Source organism: Myotis daubentonii, chromosome 8, assembly GCF_963259705.1.
Source record: "Myotis daubentonii chromosome 8, mMyoDau2.1, whole genome shotgun sequence".
Lineage (NCBI taxonomy): Eukaryota > Metazoa > Chordata > Mammalia > Chiroptera > Vespertilionidae > Myotis > Myotis daubentonii.
In genome coordinates this window covers 67997268-68011387 of record NC_081847.1, presented here as the reverse complement: position 1 = coordinate 68011387, position 14120 = coordinate 67997268, and the positions used below count along the sequence as shown (strand labels likewise).

General features: G+C 43.0%; 1 protein-coding gene across 4 annotated transcripts in view; it reads left to right on the top strand.

The window, feature by feature from the left end:
- ARFGEF2 (ADP ribosylation factor guanine nucleotide exchange factor 2) overlaps positions 1-14120 on the top strand; it is a 90977-nt gene that overhangs the window by 40192 nt on the left and 36665 nt on the right. For all 4 annotated transcript variants that reach the window (XR_009454169.1, XM_059706805.1, XM_059706804.1 and 1 more), the window contains exons 15-21: positions 3290-3401; positions 3920-4125; positions 6769-6853; positions 6958-7129; positions 7725-7876; positions 9279-9407; positions 10440-10598. Coding sequence is in view for 3 of the 4 variants with exons in the window: in XM_059706805.1 (XP_059562788.1) it covers positions 3290-3401; positions 3920-4125; positions 6769-6853; positions 6958-7129; positions 7725-7876; positions 9279-9407; positions 10440-10598 (1015 nt within the window). In the remaining variant the exon portion in view is untranslated. The remainder of the gene's footprint in view (positions 1-3289; positions 3402-3919; positions 4126-6768; positions 6854-6957; positions 7130-7724; positions 7877-9278; positions 9408-10439; positions 10599-14120) is intronic.

The window sequence follows — 14120 nt, the reverse complement described above, 5'->3', positions numbered from 1 at the left end:
CGCCCCACCCTCCGCCCTCACTCCCCACCCACTCTCCTCATCCTTATGTGCACGATTTTTGTCCAGTCTCTTCCCGCATCTCCCACACCCCTTTCCCCCCCAAGAATAGTCAGTCCATTCCCTTTCTATGTCCCTGATTCTATTATAGTCACCAGTTCATTCTGTTCATCAGATTATTTATTCACTTGATTCTTAGATTCACTTGTTGATAGATGCATATTTGTTGTTCATAATTTGTATCTTTACCTTTTTCTTCCTCTTCCTCTTCTTAAAGGATACCTTTCAGCATTTCATATAATCCTGGTTTGGTGGTGATGAACTCCTTTAGCTTTTCCTTATCTGTGAAGCTCTTTATCTGACCTTCAATTCTGAATGATAGCTTTGCTGGATAAAGTAATCTTGGTTGTAGGTTCTTGGTATTCATCACTTTGAATATTTCTTGCCACTCCCTTCTGGCCTGCAAAGTTTCTGTTGAGAAATCAGCTGACAGTCGTATGGGTATTCCCTTGTAGGTAACTGAGTTTCTTTCTCTTGCTGTTTTTAAGATTCTCTCTTTATCTTTTGCTCTTGGCATTTTAATTATGATGTGTCTTGGTGTGGTCCTCTTTGGATTCCTTTTGTTTGGGGTTCTCCGCGCTTCTTGGACCTGTAAGTCCATTTCTTTCACCAGGTGGGGGAAGTTTTCTGTCATTATTTCTTCAAATAGGTTTTCAATATCTTGCTCTCTCTCATCTTCTGGCACCCCTATAATTCTGATGTTGGTACGCTTGAAGCTGTCCCAGAGGCTCCTTACACTATCCTCGCATTTTTGGATTCTTTTTTCATTTTGCTTTTCCGGTTGGGTGTTTTTTGCTTCCTCGCATTTCAAATCATTGACTTGATTCTTGCGCTCCTCTGGTCTGCTGTCGGGAGTCTGTATAATATTCGTTATTTCAGTCCGTGTATGCTTAATTTCTAGTTGGTTCCCCAACATAACATCGAGGGTCTCATTAGTTTTCTTGTAGATCTCATTAAGTTTATCGGCGGCTTCTAAACAGTTCTTGAGAGACCTTAAAAGTGTGGTTCTGAACTCTATATCTTCCATTGACAATTTTGTCCTGTTTCTTTGTCTCCGCATTTTGTTATGCTTCCTTGGTGCACCCCCTAGTGGTCTTTGTTCGCAGTCTTATAGTTAAACCTTGATTGTTGTAGCTAATCCCAGGGAGGGTTTGACCTCCAGGCCAAGTGGCTATGAGAATCAGCTGTGTCAGCAGTGAGAGAACTTCTGTCCTCTAGGGAGGTGCTAATCTAGCCTTTGCCGGAGGCTATCCGGCAAATGCCTCTGTGCAGGGCTTGGGCAGGGCGGGTCGAACAGGATCAACAGGGTGGGCCGGAGAGAGCAGTTATGGCGGCTCTCAGTCCTGTCCCCAGGGGCTCTGCCTCTCTGAGTCCCAGCACCCGCTGCAAAGCTGGGAGAGAAAGCTGCACTGGCTCTGACCGAAGCCAGACAGTCCCGCTTCTCCCGTTTGAGTCTGGGTCCCTAAAGACTCGCCCGGATCTGGAGCTCAGAGTCTGCGACTCCCTCCCGATTGAAAACGCCAATCGCGCCCTCCGCCGCCAGCCCGCTCCGCACACTCCGCACCTCAGAATTTGACTTCAGCACTGCGCCTCCTCTGAGTGTCCGTATGCGTTTCTCTTTCCTCCTAGTTGTAGGACTTCCACTCAGCCAGCATTCCTGTGGTTCTGCGTGATGTCCGTTCCGTCTTTTAGTTTCACTTTTGAAGTAGTTGTTCAAAGCAGCAAACTCCGGCGTTAACCTATGCCGCCATCTTGGTTCTCCCCCTTTTTTTTTCTAATGAAAAAAAAATTAAACCACTAGAAAATACAGAGGAGTATAAAGCAAGAATGTTAAAATTGCTCATAAAATTACTCCTAGAGGAAATCACCATTGGTAACATTTTTTCCAACTATATATTATGAAAATTTTTAACATACAGAAAATTAACATCTGCCACATTAGTGTTACCTATGTATTTTTTTCTTCTGAACCATTTGAAAGTAATTTCAGCCCTACATCTTTGAAAACCATACTATTATCGTAACCACTGGTAAATCTTAATGTGTTTCTTTCTAGTCTTTCACACACAAAAATACATATGCACACACTCATATCCTGTCCAGCTTCTGAGTGATTGAAGTGTAGATCTCTTCATTTCCTCTGTCACCATCCCTACATCCTTCAAAAGTAATCTTTTTGAAAACTTAAATCAGGTCTTATCACTCCCTTGCCTAAAGTCATTCCAGGTTTTCCATTTTCTCATCCCAGCCTGACCTAGCCCCTGGCCCATCTCACTGACCTCATTTCTTGCTAATCTCATCTCCTGCCAATACCCCTGAATCATATAATCGTTTCAGTACTTTAAATACTTCCAGGTGTTTTTGTTCTCACACCCCCCCCCCCTGATTGGAATACTCCTGTGTCTTTTTCATCCTTTGGACTTGGCAAAACACATCTTCCTCAAAGTGGCCTTCTGTAACCACACTACCTAACAGGTCCCAAGTTGTTCTCTGTTCCTGCACCCTATTCATCTTCTTCCTTCACAGCCCCTGCTACAGTTTGTACTTATATGTAATGTCATTCTCTCCCGTGCACAGCCTGGTAAATAAGTTGAATTTATACCTTAGTGGAAAGTTTGCCTGCCTTTAACAGGAAATACACAAAAGCAGCCTAGAGCTTTTGTAGTGGCTCCTATGGACATCGGAGATCCAGGCTCCTCTTAGCTTTTTGCTTCACCAGCCTTAACACAATTTGCATCTTCATTGTTGCCTCATGGTTTAAGATGACTGCTGGAGCACTAGCCATCACACATATATTCTGGGGAAGAAGAGGGAAAAGGCAAAAAGAGTATACCTCCCAGTCAGGTCAGCTTTGTTTAAGGAGCCTTCCTAGAAAGTACCCATGACACTTCTGCTCAAATCCTCACTGACTAGAACTTTATCACATGGCTGTACTTTGTTTAAGGGAGGCAAGGAAATGTAGTTTTTATTTCAAGGAGTTGTGTCCCCAGATAAACATCTTGGGTTTTGTGAATGTTGCAGAAGGGGAGTACGGATATTGGGTGGCAACCAACAGACTGCTGTATAGCTAGGTGAGAAATTGAAGATGGAATTCAGAAACCTGCCAGGATACACAGGACCTTCCTAGCTGATATATGATGGCTTGTTCATGGTGTTATTGTAACCTACCTCAAATGCCAGGTATTTCTATCCTTTAGATTTTCAATCCGTGTCCCATCTCTTCTTAAAACAGATTCAACAAGAAACCCAAGAGAGGGATCCAGTTTCTCCAGGAGCAGAGCATGCTGGGAACCTCAGTTGAAGAGATTGCCCAATTCCTGCACCAGGAGGAGCGTCTCGATTCTGTAAGACTGGGAGTTGAGCACTTGCAAGTGGGTTCTATCAAGTAACACTAAGACCATACCAGGTTTTAACATAGAGATTGTCTGACCCTGAGTGCAGTGGCTATTGTCCACATGCCTGCTTATAGCAGCCCTACTCTTCCCTTTGGCCAGTGATGCAAAAAGCTCTTTGAAGGGAATAAACTAACCTCCTGACAGGTGGTTGTGTATTTGGTGGCACAGTATCAGAGCTAGAAGTATGCCTTCGCTGCTAGAAACTATATTATCTGCCACTAACCTCCCTCCCTATCATTGTTTCTCCCTTTTTAAGTCTCATGTGCTCCCTTCTCCTCTTTTGTGGCAGGACAGACTGACCTGGAATTGTTGGGTGGGCGGACAGTTCAGGGAATCACGTAGCTTCTAGCAGTTTATCTTGTCTTGAGTGTCCTGAACTGGGCACTCTGCCTCCCCACTTTGAAGTGTCTTTCGTTGCACATTCATATTTGACAATTTCTAGATGTAAGTGAATGCGTGTGTTTCAGACCCAAGTAGGTGATTTCCTGGGAGACAGCACGAGGTTCAACAAGGAAGTGATGTATGCCTATGTGGACCAACTTGACTTCTGTGAAAAGGAGTTTGTCTCAGCCCTGCGGACATTTCTAGAAGGTTTCCGCCTACCTGGGGAAGCCCAGAAGATTGATCGGTTAATGGAGAAGTTTGCCGCAAGATACATAGAGTGCAATCAGGGGTGAGCATCATATTTAAATCCCTTGTACGTCATCTTTTTGCCTACATCAGAACACTAATCTTAGTTTGGTTGGGGGTGGAGTGTAATCTTTCTAAGTCTATGCCAAACAACTAAAATTTCTGTTCACCATGTGCCAGACACTGTGCTGAGGGATTATCTCGTGTAAGGCCTCAGAGCAACTGTTTATGTCCCCTTTTACAGACAATGAGATTGAGACCTGAGAGGCTAAATAACTTGCCCAAGATCCCAGCTAGAGCCCATGCTATTAATTATGATAAGAGCGTATTTTGGGTTGAGAGGAAGCACTTGGTCACCTCTTCCCTAATCAAAAATAACTCCCTGATTTAATATATGGGATAGATCTCAGGATTTTAGTTTTTCTTTAATTACATATTGATGAGCAAGTTACAAAAAATGGCTCTGTAACTAATAAAACCCATCTAAGTGCATGATTCCATATTAGGGCCTTTTTTCATAGGTAGTTCATGTTTTTTGTAGAAAGTGAAATTGAAAAGAGAACTGACCTTTATTAAACACCTGCTATGTGTCAGCCAGGCCGTGAGTTTTACATGCATTACATTTAATTCATGGTAAGTCTGGGAGTGGTATCCCCATTTTACAGATGAGGAAACAGACTCTGGGACATTGAGCAACCTGTCCAAAAGTAATCAGCTAGTAAATAAGCAGAGCCAGGGTTCGATATGGGTTTGCCTCAATCAAAGCTCACGCTTTTGCCACTGAACATGAAGTTACTAGGGTAAAAATGTCTGGATATACTGTGAAAATGATGTGGAATTGTTCCGTAGAAACATGTTGATAACAGTTTTGTCTCTTTAATCAGCTTGGTTTTCATATTAATTGGTTCCAGTCCTGCAAGTGTACAGCAAGCTGTCCCCTGGAGATGGCATGGTCAGCAAAGGAAGCGTCTGGTCATTCTAACTAAACGGATGCTAGAACTTGCTGTGAAGACATAATTAGATGTTATTTACTTCAATATATAGGCACCCCAAAAGTATTTGCTCACTTGTGTCTCTGTGTCACATTTGGGTAATTACTGTATTTCTAACTTTTTCATTATTAGTATATTTGTTACTGTAATCTGTGATCAGTGATCTTTGATGTTACTATTGCAATTGTTTTGGGGAAGCACAAACCACACCCATTTAAGATGGTGTACTTAATAAATGTGTGTGTTCTGGCTGCTCTGCCAACTGGCTGTTCCCTCGTCTCTCTCCCTCTCCTCAGGCCTATCTTCCCTGAGACACAACAATATTGAAATTAGTGCAATTAATAACCCTACAGTGGCCTCTTAAGTTTTCATGTGAAAAGGAGAGCCTCACATCTCTCACATTAAACCAAAAGCTAGAAATGATTGAACTTAGTGAGGAAGGCATGTCAGAAGTTGAGATAGGCTGTAAACTAGGCCTCTTGCACCAAACAATTAGCTAAGAAATTGCCACAGCCACCCCAACCATCAGCAACAATCATTCTGATCAGTTAGCAGCCATTGACATCTAGCAAAAAGATTATATCTCATTGCAGACTTAGACGATGGCTAGTATTTTTAGCAATGAAGTATTTTTAATTAAGGTATATACATTTTTTTGACATAATGCTATTACACACTTAATAAATTACTATAGTGTAAATATAACTTTCATATGCAGTTGGAAACCATGTGACTTACTTTATTGAAGTGTTCCTCAAACTTTTTAAACAGTGGGCCAGTTCACTGTCCCTCAGACCATTGGAGGGCCGGACTATAGTTTAAAAAAAACTATGAACAAATTCCTATGCACACTGCACATATCTTATTTTGATTGTGGTGGTCTGGAACCAAACCTATTATATCTCTGAGGTATGCCTGTATTTCCTGTGTGGACCTGGAGACCTTGGTCTGTTTCTCTTAATCAGTAAATATGTGGCCCAATTAAATTTCACATTAGAATGCAGACCTTTTGTGTGTTCTTCAGAATTTATCCTTTTCCTATTGGGAGCAGTTGGGCAGACCAGTCTTTTCTAGCTTTAGCCTCACCTATTATGAAACTGTGCATCTACCAGTTTTTGTCCTTTTTTCCTTGCATAAGACAAAAACAGTCAGACATCACTGGCATAACGTTTAGAACACACAAATATTTCTATTGTTAAATATTACAGTGGGTAATGTAAACTGTAAATTGTTAATAACTGGACAGCAGTTTTAGTCAGCTTTCTACCCAGTGCCCAGCACAAAGTGCATGCTGACAGTAAGAGGACCAGCATGAGGCAAGTGAGGCACTACGGGTGCTCCCTAGAAGAGGCCTCACTCTCAGGGTCTAATACTGCAGGGTTGACACCCAGGAGTGAGGGTGCCTCGCTTGCCTCAGCCTACTCTCTGGAGGATATTTGGGGATCTTCTTAAAAAACTGACTTGAAACTGTTTTATTCAAAGAAATCCAAAGCTGACAAATATTCTTAACTACCTTTCGCTACACTCTGGGTCGTTAATTATCAATCAGTGATGATGAAAGCATGAAACTCTTTACTCATTTGGCATTACATGGAGCAGTCAGCCTGCTTTCAGTGAAGCATGTCCCCATCAGCACTGGACCGTCCCAGCCTCATCTCTATGCGTGTTCTGACATCTGGAATCTTTTCTTCCAGGCAAACACTTTTTGCTAGTGCTGACACTGCATACGTCCTAGCATATTCGATTATTATGCTAACTACAGACTTGCACAGCCCTCAGGTACAATATGTTAATGATTTATATATTATGGTAGCTAAATAAGTAGCTTTATTTGGGACATTGGATATTTTCTAAATGGTTTTTGAAATTTCTTTAAATTTTAGGTAAAAAATAAAATGACAAAAGAACAGTATATTAAAATGAATCGGGGCATCAATGACAGTAAAGATCTACCAGAAGAATATCTCTCAAGCATCTATGAAGAGATAGAAGGCAAGAAAATTGCAATGAAAGAAACAAAAGAGCACACGATCGCAACCAAATCTACTAAGCAGAGTAAGGTCTAATGGCAAACTTTATATTCACTACAGTTTTCAAGTGTATCAGAATGCATGATTAAGCTAATTTTATGGATGATAATGTTAATTTGCATATATAATAACTGAATAAGAAATGTGGTTAAATTAATTATTAGTATTATGTTGGTTCTGTCATATCACCATCTTCTTGCTAGCCTTGTGATTAGATTCAAGAGAGAATTTAAAATAAATAATCTGAATTGCTCCCCAAAAATGTTCCTTAAAACTTTGCTTTGATACCAGTGGTGATTTTGCCAACCTTGATTAGGATTCTGTTAGTTAAGGCCACTTTGAAGCTACCCATGTCTTTGTTTGCGAGGCAGCAGAGTGTAGTGGTTTATAGTGCAGGCTCCAGAGCCACTCAAGTCCCAGCTGTACTGCTTATTAGCTGTGTGACCCTGAGTAAGTTACTTAACACTCTGTGCCTCATTGTATGATGACAGTATTTCTAACAGACTCATGGGGTGGTTGGGAGGATTTGTGAATTAGTCATTATAAATCTTTTGAAGCAGTGCCTGGCACTTTGCAAGCACTCAGTGAGTCTTAGCTCTTATTCTCTCATTTCTCTGTAGATGTAGCTAGTGAAAAACAGCGACGGCTGCTGTACAATTTGGAGATGGAACAAATGGCTAAAACAGCCAAAGCTCTGATGGAGGCTGTGAGCCACGCCAAAGCCCCATTTACGAGTGCCACTCACTTGGACCACGTCCGGCCAATGTTCAAAGTGAGTATCCTGAGAAGTTAGGACGTGGCTAACCCCATTTCTGGAGTTAACCAGCAGGAAGCTAACCAGCAAGTGCATAATGATGAAGAGATTGAGGAGAGGAAAGGCCAAGTCTGGGAATTGCTTTTTACATAGTAACTGAGGTGAATCCTTTCTAGAAGCCCTTTGATGATGCTGGGGATGTGCCAGCATCAGCCACAAGCATAGATTTTGCAGTCAGAATGTCTGGGTTGGAGCCCTGTCTTTGCCACTTTAGTTTTTGTTGTTGTTTTTTAATTGAATTTATTGAGGTGACACTTATTAACAAAATAAAGACAGGTTTCAGGTGCACAATTCTACAACACATCATCTGTACGCTGTATTGAGTGTTCACCACCCCAATCAAGTTTCCATCCATCATCATGTATCCCCACTATACTCTACTCCACTTCCCTCTACCCCAAGCCTTTGCCACTTTGTAGCTCTGTGACCTTGGTCAGTTACTCAGCCTCTCTCTGTTCATCATCTATAAAATGGGGACAAATACAGGGTTGCTGGTGGAATTTAATGAATTAATAATTATTCAGGCAAAAGAGATCGTTTTATTGTAATAGCTCATCTCAGTGGCCTCAGGGTTAGTTTATCAGATGAGAGTAGGTGGAAGTAAAACACCATACCCTGAGGCCTCTCTATTTTTAAAATGTCTAAAAAAAAAACACGCCCTAACCGGTTTGGCTCAGTGGATAGAGCGTCAGCATATTCGATTCCGGTCAAGGGCATGTACCTGGGTTGCAGGCACATCCCCAGTGGGAGGTGAGCAGGAGGCAGCTGATCGATGTTTCTCTCTCATCGATGTTTCTAACTCTCTATCCCTCTCCCTTCCTCTCTGTAAAAAATCAATAAAATATATTTTTAAAAAAATAAAAAAGAAACACGATCTAATGCTACATAGTTTATCAATTCTAGATTTTTGTGAGCTTTTCTTTTCAGGGAGTTCACAAGAAAATTAGGACAAGTAAAGTCTAAATAATTGAATTAGGGCTCTTTTTAATTAACTAAGTTATAAGAGATAAGTTGCCTATAGGTTTTATTTTGCACGCTAACCTCTGATTGGCGATGCTGCCTGTTGCACTGTGGGATCATCAGTGATGTCTCCCGTGAGCACAGGTGGGCGTAGTGGTGACACACTAGCCACATAGTCACCATCCTTTCTTTTGACCTGTACGTGTAGTATATGGCATCTCTGTAGTGACAGCTTTGACCACAGTTTAGGAGGAACTGTTTTATATTGTAACTGGAATAGATTGAAATAAAAATAGCAGTGAATTTGGCATCCTGGCTGTACTCATAACTAACAGTATGGCCTGTAAGTGCTCTTCCCACTGAAATTCTAGACATTATTGAAACCTTCCTTCCTTGGTAGCTGGTGTGGACGCCGCTGTTGGCAGCCTACAGCATTGGACTGCAGAACTGTGATGACACTGAAGTGGCGTCCCTGTGTTTGGAGGGCATCCGCTGTGCAATCCGGATCGCCTGCATCTTTGGAATGCAGGTGGGTGTAAGTTAGCAAAGCTCCAGAGATGCTGGTAGGCTGTGTTCTTTTAGATTTGGCAAAACCTAGAAACTATCAGGCATTTCCAATTAGCCAAAAAAATCTCAGCAAACTCCTTCCTTGTGCCCACTGAGAAGCAGCCCACAGATTTGTGCTAACAACTGCCTCATTAGGAGGGGAAATGGAGGTTTGGGTTAAAACTCTCTGAAAGGTTTTACGGTTGAAAACTTTCTTTGAAAGTTCAGGCTACTTGATTGGATTTGGTCTGCCTAACTTGCCTTCCCTGGTGCTTAAAAATCAGCTTTTATTATAATTCTCTCATTTCCCGGCTTCTCTGGGGTGAGCAAATAGTTCAGTATGAAATGAATATGTCTGTAAACTTTTTGAATCTTGGAAGATTCTAGCAAATAAAATTTAATTTTCAAACTGTTATGAAATGAGGACATTGTCAATCCCATTCATTTTCTAAGTAAGAATTTGCATCCATTTATTTTTAAAAACTCAAAATTCTGTTCTCATTTATTTTACAGTTAAACATTTTCTTTTGTACCAAGACCATAGGCTTTGACATCAGGCAGTCTGGGTTTCACTACCCCGCTCTGCTATTTCTCTAGCCATGTGACATTGGCCCAGCTAACTTCTCTCTAAGACACCTTGTATTTCCTCATTTGTAAACCTGAAAAAAATAGACCTACCTTACAGGATTGTTACAGATCCTAGAATTTAAAGGATAATGTTAGCATTCAGCAGGTTCCTCCTCTTCTTCCTCCAAAGGAAATGGAACAGGAACATAAGTGTGAGGTCATCTGAAAAGGAAAGGGCTAGTTCTCAAGCAGGTGGTGTGTGGGAGCCTCAGTGGGATGTTCTGATAGTAGGAAGACACCAGCATGGAATAACTGGCATGTTAATGTGCCTGAAGCCTGTCGTGTGTACAGAAGGTATCAGAGAAGCCCAGTGCACCAGCCCCATCGATGTGAAGACGGTCATGCTCAGGGTGGGATCTCAATGTTCTCTCCTGGGCTTCCATTACAGCTGGAACGAGATGCCTATGTTCAGGCTCTTGCTCGCTTCTCCCTGCTGACAGCCAGCTCCAGCATCACAGAAATGAAGCAGAAAAACATTGACACCATAAAGACGCTTATCACAGTGGCTCACACTGACGGCAACTACCTTGGGAATTCCTGGCACGAGGTGTGTGTCTCTCTGAAAGCCTGGTAATTGCCTTTTTTTAGTTAAGGTGACTACCGCATTCCTTTTATTCAGTGTCAGTTTCTCTTTGGTCACTTTCAGTTTTCTTGAAGTCGAGCCTAACTTTAACTCTGGGTTTTCTCTTATCCACAAATACCTCATATATCTAAAGGTCAGTCTCTGGGGCTGTGGCGAGGGAAATGATTTTGTTCAGATGCACCACCTCATAAGGTGATCTTACACCCCGTGGCCAGTGTCCTCACATAGTGCACTTCTATTGTGACAACTTTGCTCCACATTAATGCCACTTTCCCCAAGTCCTTACACACCTCCTGGGAGGTCTCACCATCAGTGAGTAGATTTAGGACAAAGCTAGGAGCCTGATGTATCTCCCAGTTATCTCTTTAAAAAACGGTCAACATTTACAATGAGCCATTAGGGAAATTGCTAGTGGGTTCACATTTTCATTTAACTAAACAATATCCCAACATTCTCACATAATTATGTGTACAAATGTGCTTGTAAGGTCATCGAAATTTTAGTTCTAAGGAAAAGATTGGAGTAGAAACAGCCTAGATGTTCCAACAATGAGAGATTGCTCTTTTTTAAAAAAGTGTGGTACACCAGTTCTTTGTTACATAGCCATTTAAAATGATGTTGCCGAAAGGAGAGACAACCAGACATCATGCACAACCAGTCACATTTGCCCAAAACCCAAACCTAAATCAATTCGAGCCTCTACTGCAGTCATAGGAAATACAGGATGCCGGGGTCCAACCCCAGCAGGTCCAGGGGTCCCCAAAGGTGTGGACGGAGTCGGCGAAGAAGGAATGTCACGGAGACAGCGTTCAGTTGATCAGCAGCCTAGCCAGGATCTCCAGCCCGGATCTCCAGAGAGGTTCTGCTTCGGATCTCCAGCGAGGTTCTGTAGCCATGTTCCCTCGCTAGGTTCTCCAGCCAGGTTCTGTCCAGGCTCTCCAGTCAGGTTCAGTGTCCAGGTTCCAGTCAGGTTCTCCTGCCAATCTCTGTAGTCAGGTTCAGTCCAGGATCCCTTGCCATGTTCTCCCGCTAGGCTCTGTCTCTAGGCTCCGAGGCCAGTCCCGGTCCAGGATCCTCTGGCATGCTCTCGCCAGCGAAGTTCTTCTGTCTCTAGTTCTGTGTTCTAAATTCTGTCTGTTGTTGTCTTGTTGCATCTGTATTTATACTAGTTGATTCTAATCCTGTCAATTTCTATTACAAAGGTTAGGGCGTTTCTTATCTCCATTCCAGGGAGAAAAGATTATGTAGTTTAAGCATGATTGTTCGTAGTTAAAGGGATTAATTACCCGCCTGGCACTTAGTTGAGGGGTTTTATTCCCTCCCTAACTTCAGGGGAAAATCCCTACCTGGGGAAAACAACCTTTCTCAGAGACCTTGGTTAAAACACATAGTGCCAAGAAGGTGAGCAAACATATTAAGAACAGTATGCCATATATGCCAGGTCCCTTGAAACAGCAAGCATGGACCGGCTCCCGGCAAATTCCCCCTTTTTTATTTTTTAAAAGCAGGCATTAAAAAGAAAAACCTCAAACGCTCTCTTGTATCCATTTTAAGAGTAGGATTGGCGCTTTCTGCTATTACCTGAGTCCTGATCTATCACCCCAGGGAGAGCTTGCCAATCCTGCACTTTCCCGGGGTGGAAAGGCTGCAGTGGGGTTAAGGATAAGGCTCCTTGGGCCTACCTTCTCCCATGCCTCTACATTTACCTTTCCGGCACCTTTCCTTCCTCAGAAAAGCATGGACGTATTTCTTGTATAAAATGTTCTGTCTGACTGGGAGTAACCTTAATTCCTCTGCTAACAAGCATATATGTTAAAAGATCAATACGGAGTCTTTTTTCTTTAGACTCAGTATGGCACATCTTCTTAATCTAAAGATCAATACAGAGTCTTCTTTCTTTGGACTCAGTATGGCACATCTTCTCAATCTAAGTTCTGTACTATCCACCTTCTTACCCTACTTATCCTCTGTAGGGGGGTTTGCAGCACCCTGGTGGAGTCCTATCCGTCCCGAATGTGGGGGTTCTCAATGGGGGGGGGGGGCTTACCTATGGGAATCCTGTTCCAGGGGTTCCCAAAGGTGTGGATGGAGTCGGCAAAGACTATCCACCCTCTTCCTATGGTGGAGTCCTATCCATCCCGAGTGTGGAGGTTCTCAATGGGGCGGCTTACCTAAGGGAATCCTGTTCCAGGGGTTCCCAAAGGTGTGGACGGAGTCAGCGAAGACTATCCACCCTCTTCCTATGGTGGAGTCCTATCCGTCCCGAGTGTGGAGGTTCTCAATGGGGTGGCTTACCTAAGGGAATCCTGTTCCAGGGGTTCCCAAAGGTGTGGACGGAGTCGGCGAAGACTATCCACCCTCTTCCTACGGTGGAGTCCGATCCGTCCCGAGTGCGGGGCGCTTACCTAGGGGTCCCTGTTCGGGCGCCATATGCCGGGGTCCAACCCCAGCAGGTCCAGGGGTCCCCAAAGGTGTGGACGGAGTCGGCGAAGAAGGAATGTCACGGAGACAGCGTTCAGTTGATCAGCAGCCTAGCCAGGATCTCCAGCCCGGATCTCCAGAGAGGTTCTGCTTCGGATCTCCAGCGAGGTTCTGTAGCCATGTTCCCTCGCTAGGTTCTCCAGCCAGGTTCTGTCCAGGCTCTCCAGTCAGGTTCAGTGTCCAGGTTCCAGTCAGGTTCTCCTGCCAATCTCTGTAGTCAGGTTCAGTCCAGGATCCCTTGCCATGTTCTCCCGCTAGGCTCTGTCTCTAGGCTCCGAGGCCAGTCCCGGTCCAGGATCCTCTGGCATGCTCTCGCCAGCGAAGTTCTTCTGTCTCTAGTTCTGTGTTCTAAATTCTGTCTGTTGTTGTCTTGTTGCATCTGTATTTATACTAGTTGATTCTAATCCTGTCAATTTCTATTACAAAGGTTAGGGCGTTTCTTATCTCCATTCCAGGGAGAAAAGATTATGTAGTTTAAGCATGATTGTTCGTAGTTAAAGGGATTAATTACCCGCCTGGCATTTAGTTGAGGGGTTTTATTCCCTCCCTAACTTCAGGGGAAAATCCCTACCTGGGGAAAACAACCTTTCTCAGAGACCTTGGTTAAAACACATAGTGCCAAGAAGGTGAGCAAACATATTAAGAACAGTATGCCATATATGCCAGGTCCCTTGAAACAGCAAGCATGGACCGGCTCCCGGCAACAGGAGACAGAGAAGCACAGTAAATGATGATAATGAGAATGCAGTTTGCAGATTAGGGTATGATAGACCCTCAGTGCAAACGACCAGGTTCTTCAACAAATAACTTGCAAGAAAAATAGTAGATGAAGTGGAGGACCTTTGGATTAAAGAGACTTTAGAGAAGAAAGATAAAGATGTTATTAGAAACTAATACGGAGGATATCAGAAAGTCATAATAAAACACTGTGAGACTTCATCCCTTTTGCCAAACATACAGAGAGAATGAGGCTTAAAAGAATAAAAATGTTAACATCCTGCCCTA